The sequence below is a fragment of the Candoia aspera genome, chromosome 1 (genome assembly GCF_035149785.1).
Source record: "Candoia aspera isolate rCanAsp1 chromosome 1, rCanAsp1.hap2, whole genome shotgun sequence".
Classification (NCBI taxonomy): Eukaryota; Metazoa; Chordata; class Lepidosauria; order Squamata; family Boidae; genus Candoia; species Candoia aspera.
This window is the reverse complement of record NC_086153.1, coordinates 103,979,706-103,991,194: the sequence shown is the minus strand read 5'-3', so window position 1 is coordinate 103,991,194 and position 11,489 is coordinate 103,979,706. Positions and strand designations below refer to the sequence as shown.

The following is an 11,489-nucleotide window of genomic DNA, read 5'->3' as shown; positions in this document are numbered from 1 at the left end:
CTGGCCAAGATGTCGCCGGCTCCGGAATTAGGCGGTCACGTGTTGCCCGCGCGGCTCTGCAGCGACGGCTCTTGGATGTAGACATGGCGGGGGGCGCGAAGAAGCAGGTCCGCTTTGCCCGGCTGGAAGAAGATGGAGCGCGAGACGCAGGAGCAGGAGCAGCCCTCGGGGACGCCGCTGCGGAAAAACCGGCCGCCGGAGAGTCGCCCTTGAAGGAGCCGCTTCGAAGCCCGGCGCGGCTTGCCCTTCAGCCGGTTGTAAAGGTGGCTGATGGCAGCGGCCGAAGAAGCCGGGCAGGAGGCGGCCTTGGCGCGGGAAAGCAGGCGGTAGCAGTGGCGGTGGCGGCTTCCCGGCGGGCACTGAAATGGTGCATTTCGGCTGCTCTTTGTGCCGCTTTCCTGGGCTTGGTAAGGGGGCGAGAAAGTCAGGCGAGCGAGCGAGCCAGCGCGCAGGGGGACAGCTGGCGTCTCCCTGCCGCGACCCGCTGCCCTGCGGGCGCCCTGTCCTTATGCCCCAGCCCGCACCTTCCTGCGAGCGAAAGAAGTCCAGGGTGGGCGCTCCCCTCTCGCGCCCTTGAAAGAGCGGCAGTCGGCAGGTGTATGGAAGTAGACCCGCGACACCAGACCGATTGGGCTGCCCCGCTGGTGAGAGGAGAGCTCTGACAAGGGTCTGGCTTCCTTAAGAAGGAAACGCCGTCCTGCTGGAATAGGGGCAAATGCAGACGCTCAGCCTTTTGTTCAAGCCTAACACACAGTACTCTCAGTGTAATGGTGATGATAATGACAACCACTACATTAGGTTGCATGTTTACATCCCACCCTCGCTCTGGGAGTTTAAAGGGGCATGCCTGGCAGGTCTTCCTGTTTTATTTTTGCAACAGCCACCTAGGTTGGGATAAGGGACAGTATCTGGCTCAGAAGCACTTTGTGAATGCTGTGCTCATCTTGAAGTTGGGTAACCCTGACCTTGAACCAGCATGTTAGCCTCTAACTAAAAAAAAAAAAGTAAAATACTCCCTTTTGTTAATGAGTAGATCATGTTCTGTTCTTCATGAAACCACTAGGTGAAATAAACTAAAGACTTGGACTGAGATGCTGCAGACAGAGGGATGATATTTGGGTCCTTTATTAATGAGACACTGAAAACTGTAACATAAGATACTTGCATTCAGCAAAGGACTAAATAAAAGTCAGTAAACTGAAGCTTAGCTTAGGTAAGATGAAGGTTCTGTTAGCAGATCGTTTTGGACAGTGGTGCTGGTGAATGAACAAAATAAAGTGATTTGATTTGATAGTGATGGTTAATCTATTTTGGATAGGGTCGCATTCCCCTTGAATGATAAAGGGAATAGTTAAGTATGGAGGTGCTTACTGAACCAAATGGATAACTTGAGCCAGATAATTGGTTTTTCTGGCATGGAGTGCCTTTTGCCAGTGCTAGGTACTTGACACTTTGCCTATTTCCATGTTGACCCCTGTTTTCAGAAGGCATCCTTGAGGGCTGTTGTGTGGGTCCCCTGCTGAATAGTTTGATGGTTGATGATCTGAGAAAGAATCTACTCTAAGGAGATCTAAGAGTGTCTGAGAAAGAAATTACTATTCGGGGAGATCTTCAAGGGAGATTCAACTAGGATGGTGCAGCATTTGAGTTTGTGAATGATCTAATGCTTATGCACACAAAGTCCACTTCAGTACAACTATCCTTGTAAGTGTGGATGCACAATAAGAAGTCATCAGGTGCACCTTTGGATTTATCCGTACAACTTGTGTGATGGATTCATTCAGCCCCTTTTTTGTGACACCTAAATAGGGTTATTATGGTTCCTAGTCATGATGGATATATGATACTCTAAAAGAACAATGGGAGAGCCAGTCTGGTTTAGGGGTTAAGGCAACGGGCTAGAAACCAGGAGACTGCAAGTTCTAGTCCCGCCTTAGGCCCAAAACCAGCTGGGTGACAAAACCAATGGCAACCCGTTTCCAAAAAACCTTGCCAGGAAAACTGCAGGGACTTGTTTAGGCAGTTGCCAGAAGTCAAGACTGACTTGAAAGCACCAAAACACACACACACACACAAACACCACCAAACCCCAACAACAAGCAATCTCAGTTGCTGGGAGCCACAATGGGACTACTGTTGCCAGGTCTTGTCTGTAGACTTCATAGAAGCATCCTGTTGGTAATTGTGGAAGAGGGCTGTTATTCTATGGTGCACTGCCCAGGACAGTGCAGGTAGATACAGTCCATTAACTTCAGTCAGCCTTACTTCCAAATAGGCATGCTGAGGATTCTAAAGGTTGTAAGTTAACTACTGAATTGTTTGAACAATTGTGCAAAGCTTTATTAAGAGCAGCAGCTATTTTTGATTTCCTGTTGATTGTTTTTCTCTCTTTCTAGGGGATGGCTATTGCTATTCTAGGGCCCACCTTTCAAGACCTGGCTGCAAATGTGAACAAAAACATCAGTCAAATTTCATATATCTTTGTGGGACGTTCAGTGGGATACTTTAGTGGTTCTCTAATTGGTGGAATCCTTTTTGACTGCATGAACTCCCAGTTTCTTTTGGGTAAGTAGAAAAAAATCAATATGAATAATATAGATCGTTGCCCTTGCAAAATAGGTGTTGCATACCTATCCCTAAGTGAGTTAGTAATTGTGTTTGCAGATGTCCTGTGTTACACAATAACTAGAATTGGACAAAAGCAGTGTGATATACAAGTTGAAAATCCTCCTACCAGCTGATCAGAAATAGAATAGTAGTTGTATCTGTTCTTTCCCTTCTCTTCCTGATGATGTTCGAACTTAGTCCAAATGTGTGTCCATTATGGGATGAACAAAAGTGTTGGAAGCAACCTTGGGATTGATAGTTCAGCTCTCTGCAGAAATCTGCTCTTAAACAGAGCATCCCAGCCTCCAGGAGAGTAGAGTCCACCACCTCATAAGTTCTTGCAGGCCCTCTGTTTTCTTGGTGGCTCTCTTCTGCACGTGCCCCAGTTGGTGCTCTTCCTGAAATGTAGTGCCAGAATTAGACATTGTACTCTGGCTGCTGTCTTACCAACCAATATATCAGTCTATTTTTAACCTGGGTTTTAGCTGTGTTTAGTCAAATGTCTACTGCATCCCATTTTCTGCAGTGGAAACCCTCAACAAAACAGAACGTGTACATCACTTGTAATATCTAATGCTATATTCTTTGGAGAAGTGTCCAGACTGAACTCTTATGGTCTTAGGCCAGTGACTTTAGGCTGTGACCCAAAAGCAATTTATGTGAAAATAAGGAGCACAGAGAACTGAGGTATTTTGATACTTCCTCTTCAGTAGCCTCGTCTACTAGAAAAGTAAGCCATTCCCTCTTTAACATGGGAGAGTCAAGGAAGTACATTTATATTGATAGCTTCCTTATTTGCATTAGTTAGAGTATTGCTTCAGGCTGTTTTTTGTGCACTTACTTGAGTGTTCTCAATCCTTTTGCCTTGGTTTCAGACTCTATTGATGTTTAATTTAATATAGCTTACAGAATGCTTTTGTGACATACTGGTTTTTAGGACTTTTAAATACATTACATATAAAGATGTGTTGCATACAAATGCCACCAAACTTTCAGTCTAAGTCAGGGTTTCTCAACCTTGGCAATTTTTAAGATGTGTGGACTTCAACTCCCAGAATTCCCATGCTGACTAGGGAATTCTGGGAGTTGAAGTCCATACATCTTAAAGTTGCCAAAGTTGAGAACCCCTGGTCTAAGCTCTTATATTCTGTGAGGTTTCCTTCCCCAGGCTAGTGCCCTTCAATTGCATTTGGAACTGGCTTTTCTTGAGCTCCATTTTGTGCACCATTCCTGAGTCAGGAAGCCCTGCTCACAATCACTCGTGCCTTGGTCACCTCCTTTTTTCGATTTCTGTAACACACTCTACGTGAGGCTGCCCTTGAGAAGCATTTGGAAATGACAGCTAGTATAAAACATGGTAGGCTGGTCAGTGGTGAGTATTTCCCATTATACCTGGGTCTCCCCACTGCTTTGGGTGTTGCATTGGTTACCAGTTTGCTTCTGGATGCAGTTCAAGGTGCTAGTTGTCACCTTTAAGGCTTTCATGGCTCCAGACTTGGTTATCTGAGGGACCACCTTCTCCCATGTTCATCTGCCCATCCAGTCAGGTCAGATAGGGTAATCTCCCTTCATTCTCTTCAAGAATGCCATTTGATGTGACCTAGGAAATGAGCATTTGCAGTTGCTGCTCTTATGCTTTGCAAGTCCCTCCCTGTGGAGGACTGGTCAGCCTCTTCCCTCTTGGGTTTTGGGAGAGCAGATAAAACCTGGCTTTTCCATGTAACCTAGGGGGAAAGCATGTTATGAATTTGGATGTAGTGGTGGACACATGACTTCATATGCCTTGCTTCATCTCTTGTGATGTTGTTGGGATTTTTTATTCATTTTGGGTGGGTTTATTTTTGTTGTTGGAGGGGTTATTTTATGAAGTTTGTGATTGTTAGCCACTTAGAGCCTTCAGGAATGGACAGAATTCCAATAAACTCTGAGAATTCTGAAGAGGTCAAAGTTTGGGGAAGGATGATAAACAATTTTCAGTTTGAGCAAGTGAATTGTTTTCTATGCTGCTATATTTCTAAACTATTGAAGCAATGCTTTCTAGACCTTGAGCATCTTTCTGGAAATTAATAAGGCAACCCAAAATATACTATTTAGAGGAGAGCCCCATAGAGTTCAGTGGGAGTTATTCCAAGTTATATATGCGTACAACTGCAGCCTAAAACATGCCTGCATTTGGTATAAGACTGCTACGTTAAATAAGCTGCATTTCTTCATGATTCAGTAATAATTGTAAATACAAATCAAAATTTTACTGGCTTTGAATTTACTGGATTTAAAATGAAATATGAGCAATTTTAATTCTTAAAATGTTCTATTTGAAATAAGTTTTTAATTATTTCTGTTTATAGGCTTATCTATGCTGGGTACAGCAATAGGTCTATATAGTATTCCATGGTGTAAGAAAGCCCTCTTGTTAACAGCCGTGATGTCTGTCATTGGTTTTGCAATGGGAGTCCTGGATACAGGTAAAAAAAAAAGAACCCTTATTACATACACGGTCAATGTTTTCCTTCTATCATGTAGGGATCATTCAATAGGACTGTGTTGCACTACTTTATATAATTTATGTGTTCCTAATATATTGCTAAATGTGTCTCATGTGCATAAAGCATTTGAACCTGCAAATTTCCTTACTTGACTAAAGGCCAAACTAAATTTGACCACTTGGTTATATTTTCCTTTTCCTGTTTATGTGCTCTTTTTTGGGTGGGAGGTGTATAAAAATTTAGAGACTGAGAATTGTATGTACTTTAGTCCTGAGATAATTGATTTGTATATAGAAAGATTTCTTCACATTTATGCACATGCAGATGGGATGCATTCATTGAAAGGAACAAGATATATTATAGAGAATTTTGTCTACATGGGTGCTGTCACGCCCAGCTGATGTGGCAAAGTTGTTTTGGGGTATTCTGTGGACTGAATATATAGTTCAACTATGTGATAAATCCAACTTTCAATTATTAGTGATTGAAGTTCTTCATCAATGTTCTGGTTAGAGGTTACAGGAGACCATTGATTTGCTGAGGGGATCAAGAGAAATGCTATAGTTCTGTGGCAGAGTCATGGAAAGGTAATTCAGACTAGGACTGAACAAGAGAGCAAAGGAGAAAGTCAAAAGATTGCCTTGAGAGTAAGGAAGATGGCTTTGACACAGATCTGCATATCAAGATCATCTTCCTTACTCTCTACAGATTTTCAGTGCTTGGGAGCCTATTTACCAGAGTTGATGGACAGATGTCCAACCTGAAGGAAAGGAAGGTTTGATAGAAAATATTACTCCTGTTACAGTGTCAGCATATACTGAGAAAGTCATGAGCAATATGTTAAGGAGGCATAGTTAGGGGCCAAGAACAGACCTTCAAGACAGTAAAGGAAAGTAAAATTGTAGAAGTCTAATGTCTGAAGCAAGTCAACCAATACTGGTCAACTATAGTGATGATGGTGGGGAAGGGAGATTAAAGTGACTACGTGGCTGAACTTGGGTGGAAAAGTTTATATTCTAGAAGGCAGAAACGAACAGTCTTGATAGTTACCAAAATGGGCTGAATTTAACAAAACAAATTTAAACCAAGAAAATCCAGTGTTCTTCACCTAAGACAACAGAGATAAAATGTATAGGGTATAGGATGGGAGTTACGAAGCATGAGTGTGACTCAAAAATGTGATGTGGCTGCAAATGAGATAAAGGTGCTCTTGACTTGAGTGCAACTCCTGATAACTACCTGGATACCTTCATGCAGTTTTCTTGACAACAGCATGGAATTGGCTTGCCAGATAACATACAGTCCTATAGTTCTCTGGTAGTCTAGTTATTAAGTTGGTTTGACCCTGCTAAATCTATAAGTGGATATTGAATGAACAGAAGTATAGCTTAGAAACATGGAGAACAATAGTTCCACTTTAATCTACATCGCATGACTCCCAGCTTGTATATTGTGTCCAGTTCTGAACACTGTACTTTAAGGATTTAGAGAAATAAATATATTGAGAGATGAGTTTGAAGAAATTAAGAATGTTTATCCTTCAAAAGTCTGAGGGAGGATATGATAATACTCTTCAAATACCAGAAGAATAGGTATTTGGAAGATCAAGCCCTGTTTTCTAGCATTCTAGAGTTCAGGATACAAAATAATGTGTTTAAGTTACAGCAAGGAAAATTTGAACGAAAGTTGGAAATAATTTCTTGAGCTATAAGAACACTTAGTGGAATAGTGGAACCAATTACCCAGAAAAGTGGTGGGCTTCCCTTCACTGGGTGTGTTCAGATGGACACAATGCTTTAATCTGGATTATTGCATTTAGCAAGGAGTTGGAATTGATGTTCTAAATGGCCACTTCCAAAGTTGTGTTTCGTTGAAATATAATGTATAGGAAACTGTAGCCATAAGATAAGGTAATTTAAAGAAATAAAAAAATTAAGAGAACATATAGAAGAGATGGCCCTTCTATAAGAATAGGAGAGGATCAGGTGATTGGTAGTTTTTGGGGAACTTATTTTATTATTTTTCGTTAGACTTTTCTGCTTTTCCTCCAGCAGCTCCCTCCTTCAGTTTTTCTCCACAGCAGTCCTGGGAAGTAGGTTGGACTGTGAAAGAATAACTGGCTGCAAGTCATCCAGTGAACTTCCATGGCTGAGGATAGACTGAATTTGGATCTCCCCAGTCCTGGTATATCTTAACAACAGACAGCTTTGGCCTCTAGAGATTCCAGTTCACATCACTCCTGTCCACATTAATTTGATCTGATGGAAATTGGAGTCCAGCAATATCTGGAGGATCACATTATTCCCTGTCCTTGGTATATGGATTTGTTGACTTTGTGGTAACTTTCCCAACAGTTGAAAAAGGAATGACCTGGAATGATAAAGGAATAGGAGAGTGAGGGAGAAGATTGCTTAGGGAAAACAATTGCAAAAGTGTAGTATCTACCTTGAAAAGATAAAAATTGGAGTATGAAGAGAATGGCATGTGTATAGTGAAGATGTCATGTAACTCTAAAACTCTTAATATGAAAATTTGACCCTGTATATTTTCTTTACCATTCAGGTGGAAATGTTCTTGCTTTGGACACATGGCGAGCAGAAGCTGGTCCACACATACAGGCCTTGCATTTCAGTTTTGCCCTCGGTGCTTTTGTGGCTCCCATCCTGGCGAAGATGGCACTTGGTACTACTGTTGGATTGCAGATACATCTAGGTGGCAATATTGATAATCAGTCAACTGTGATTTCTCCTCCTGATACTACATTGTTGCCGAAGCTTCATTTAAACTTGAATTTTGTGTGGTCTTATGCTGTAATTGGCACTTACCTCTTACTTGTTGCACTGTCTTTCTTTACTTTATATTTGAGGAGCATTCCTGTTCGAGGCAGAGCAAAGAATGTTTCCATGCAGAAATACCAAATCGCAAAATATCACCATGCTCTCATAATTCTTCTTTCTGTGTTTTTTTTTTGGTATGTAGGAGCGGAGGTAACCTATGGCTCCTACATTTTTACTTATGCAAAAACCTATGCTGTTATGAAAGAAACAGAAGCAGCAGGGTTGAACTCTCTCTTCTGGGGAACATTTGCAGCTTGCAGAGGATTGGCAATCTGCTTTGCTACCTGTTCTTATCCTGGACCTATGATCTTGATGAGTATCATAGGCTCCACTGTGTCATCACTTTTCTTGGTCCTCTTCAACACATATTCAATTGCTCTGTGGGTTGCTTCCGCGGTGTACGGCGCATCGATGGCTACTATCTTTCCTAGTGGTATTTCCTGGATAGAGCAGTATACTACTGTTCAAGGGAAATCGGCAGCAGTGTTTGTAATGGGTGCAGCTCTGGGAGAAATGTGTATTCCTGCAGTGGTTGGCTTCCTTCAAGGATATTTTCCCACTCTCCCCGTGCTCATGTATGCTGCATTGGGAGCAGCTGTCATGACAGCAGTGCTGTTCCCTGTGATGTATAAATTAGCGACATCGTCCTATGATGCCAAGTTGAAGGATGCTGGAGACAGGGAAGTTCAAGAAGCGTTATTGTCCAACACTTATCCTGAAGATGATGATGAGGATAATGAAGTCAGAGAATGGAATGAAGTAGAATTTGAAGTAATTGAGATGAATGACACACTACAGAACTCGGTCATAGAGACCTCTAAGAAGATCCAAGGAGACTTTACTGCCGCCATCTCCAGCCATCCTCCTTCAGGGAATTTGTCATTTAATTCTTCCCCTGTGCTTGCCATCAGATCCCCAAAACAAAGGAGTTCAAGTAAGAATGATTAAGTTGTCTTATTTTAGTGCAGAAAGATTTCAGGAAACCAGGATTTCAACTTTAAGATCATACATTATTTCAATAGTGGTGGAAAGTTTGCTGAACTCTAAGCCATTTTACTTTAAAGTATGAGGAAAGTGGCAGCTACTAAAGAGGAATGGAGCCCATTTTTTTAACCATGAGAGTGACTGAAAGACAAAGTAGAATGTTTCCTAAATTTCTTATTTCAATGTTTCTTCAGGAAAGTGAAAACTGTAATTAGAACGAATAAAGAGAGCTTATGTGTTCTGCTCATACTGTTTGCTCACAGGATGTTTATAACATCCTGTGCTACAGTCTGTGACACTGTGCTACAGGAGGCTGAAGAATAAGAACCTTCAATTCATTGTTGTCATCTCTGGAAACAGGATAAATTTGGAAAATCAATCCTTGCAGACCTGCATTTCTAAGTCACAGTTCCATGTGTTTAGACTGCATCCTAAATATAGATGTATTCTATCCTATTTAACAAAAAGAATGATTTTTAAAAAATAATTACATGACCACAGTCGTGGTTAAATTGAGAAATATGTATTTTAAAATTTTTCTTAGAAGCACTTTGTATAATAGAAATATTTGTTGAAAAAAATTGGGTTTGTATTGATATAATAGTTAACTCTGTGAATTGAACAAGTTGGAGTTTAAGAATGCTCATCAAGCTTAGCAAAGATGAAGTATAATCTCAGGTCATGACTTGCAAGGCAGGAGGGAGGTCACGTGCAATCCCAAGAGAAAGAGCATCCCATGGCCTGCTTTGGGGTTTCTAAAATAAAAGTTGCTGTCCGCTGCAGACTTTAATGGGTAGGGAAGGTGAATCTGTGCCTCAGAAATGTGATCAGTTCAAAATGCAAACTGGATTGTTTCTTTCCACCTGCATTTTCAGGTATGGAATTATAATTTAAAATCAAGTGGTGTGCCTGTTGTCACTGCAGCTGCACTATTAAGTGACCTTATGTTTACATGGCATACTTTGGTACTTGATTTGTTCATGTAACATCTTTGGATAAGTCAGTTTTAAAATAAAAACTATTTAAGAAAATATCCCTCAGAGATATTCTATTATAAAGTATATAAATCAGTAAAAAACCGATGGTATCTTTAAAAAAATTAACTTGCAGGAAATTCTTAAGATGCATTGAATACAACTGTAATTGAAAATTCTAAATCTGTCAAGAGGTGATGTGCACTGAAGCCACCTTTTCCAACTTGGGCCTTCTAGATGTGTTTGACTACAACATTCATAATTCCTAATCTGCAGTACCCTTGGTTGTGTTGGACAAAGATGATGGGAATTTAAAACCATAACATCTAGAGGCAGTCAGGCTGGGGAGGCTAATTAAAGAATTAGTTTCTTAAAAATTAAATATTGTCTGTGTGTGTTATCAAAAACCAGAGTGCTAATTATCTCTAAAGGACAGTACCAGTGCTTTCTATTCAAAAAAGCCTTACTGTGACTAGCATTGGAGAAATAATGTTGCAGATTAAAATTTTAATCATTTTTTAAAACTCTTGATCAAATTATACTTGCTGGTAATATTTTAACTACCAGAATTAGATGCTTTTAAGTGCAACAGTGGTTCAAGATATGATTAAAATGCAGTAATGTTAATATTTCTGTAGTAAATGGTGATTGAGTTGTGTTGATGGCTCGGATCATTTTAAGGATTCTTACTCCTACTTGATAATGAACTATGACGACTGCTGCAGCTTTTGAACTGGATTGTCTCCAGTTATATTAATTTACATGTAGAATGGTCACTTCTGAGAGTTTGGAGTCTCCCTCCTCTGTACACCAATAAACACAACCAAAGTTGTTCTGAAGGCACTTTGGGTGCAGATCTAAATGGGGGAAGATCAAGAGAACCTGATAGCGAGTGGAAGTCTTCTTACGGATTGTTGGATGTAAGTCTTGGTATTCACTGGGGGTATCATGTCTCCCAACAGTGTATGTATATCACATCTTTTTGGATGTGTGCATGTTGGAGTTAGCAGTATAAAAAAATATGAATCAGCCCTACACTTTGACTTGTACCTTTTGATACCTTGTTGTATTCTGCAGTATGTTATTTGCCTTAAGTGTTAAAATTATTGCTTGGATATGATTGTGGTTTTTTTTCTTGTGTGTTCCCAATGTTAAGATAATTTTGTAATAAAAATAAAATAGGGAGTTTATTTACTGGGGAATTGGAAAATGTGATTTTTTTCTTTAATAATAATAATAATAATAATAGACCTGTTTATTAGGGAATCAAGAGCAAATATGCTGTATTAGATTTTTTCATTAGAAAGTTTCATATGGAGTGAAAAAAAATCCCCAAATTTCAAAAAGGATCCAATTGGCTTTCAGGATAAGCTAACATAGCCAGGGAAAGCCAGAGGATGAAAGCCTTGGGCAACAACAAAGATGTGAAACTCAACAGACTTTAAACATCCTATTAAGAAGGAAAAATATTTCATGAAATAGATGAGCGTTTTGAAAAAGGGGGAAAAGAATTGGTTTTAAGAAGACAAAAATACAGCTAAGATAGGACTACTCATGAGTAAGCATGGAAGAGATTCTTCAGGCAAATGAGGATGAGCAAT

The 11,489-nt window shown here is 40.4% G+C and overlaps 1 protein-coding gene across 1 annotated transcript; it reads left to right on the top strand.

Moving 5' to 3' along the window:
• On the top strand, nt 1-11,082 carry MFSD4B (major facilitator superfamily domain containing 4B). The gene is made up of 4 exons (XM_063311108.1): nt 1-407; nt 2,397-2,565; nt 4,956-5,072; nt 7,656-11,082. The coding sequence occupies exons 1-4, from the start codon at nt 84-86 to the stop codon at nt 8,876-8,878; spliced, it is 1,833 nt and encodes a 610-aa protein (XP_063167178.1). The 5' UTR covers nt 1-83; the 3' UTR covers nt 8,879-11,082.
• Nucleotides 11,083-11,489: the final 407 nt, after the last annotated feature.

Excerpts from the sequence above, each read along its gene's own strand:
- MFSD4B (XM_063311108.1), top strand. The coding sequence starts at position 84 with ATGGCGGGGGGCGCGAAGAAGCAGGTCCGCTTTGCCCGGCTGGAAGAA. Across the intron at positions 2,566-4,955 it reads GAACTCCCAGTTTCTTTTGG|GCTTATCTATGCTGGGTACA; the intron begins GTAAGTAGAAAA and ends TTCTGTTTATAG. Across the intron at positions 5,073-7,655 it reads AATGGGAGTCCTGGATACAG|GTGGAAATGTTCTTGCTTTG; the intron begins GTAAAAAAAAAA and ends TTTACCATTCAG.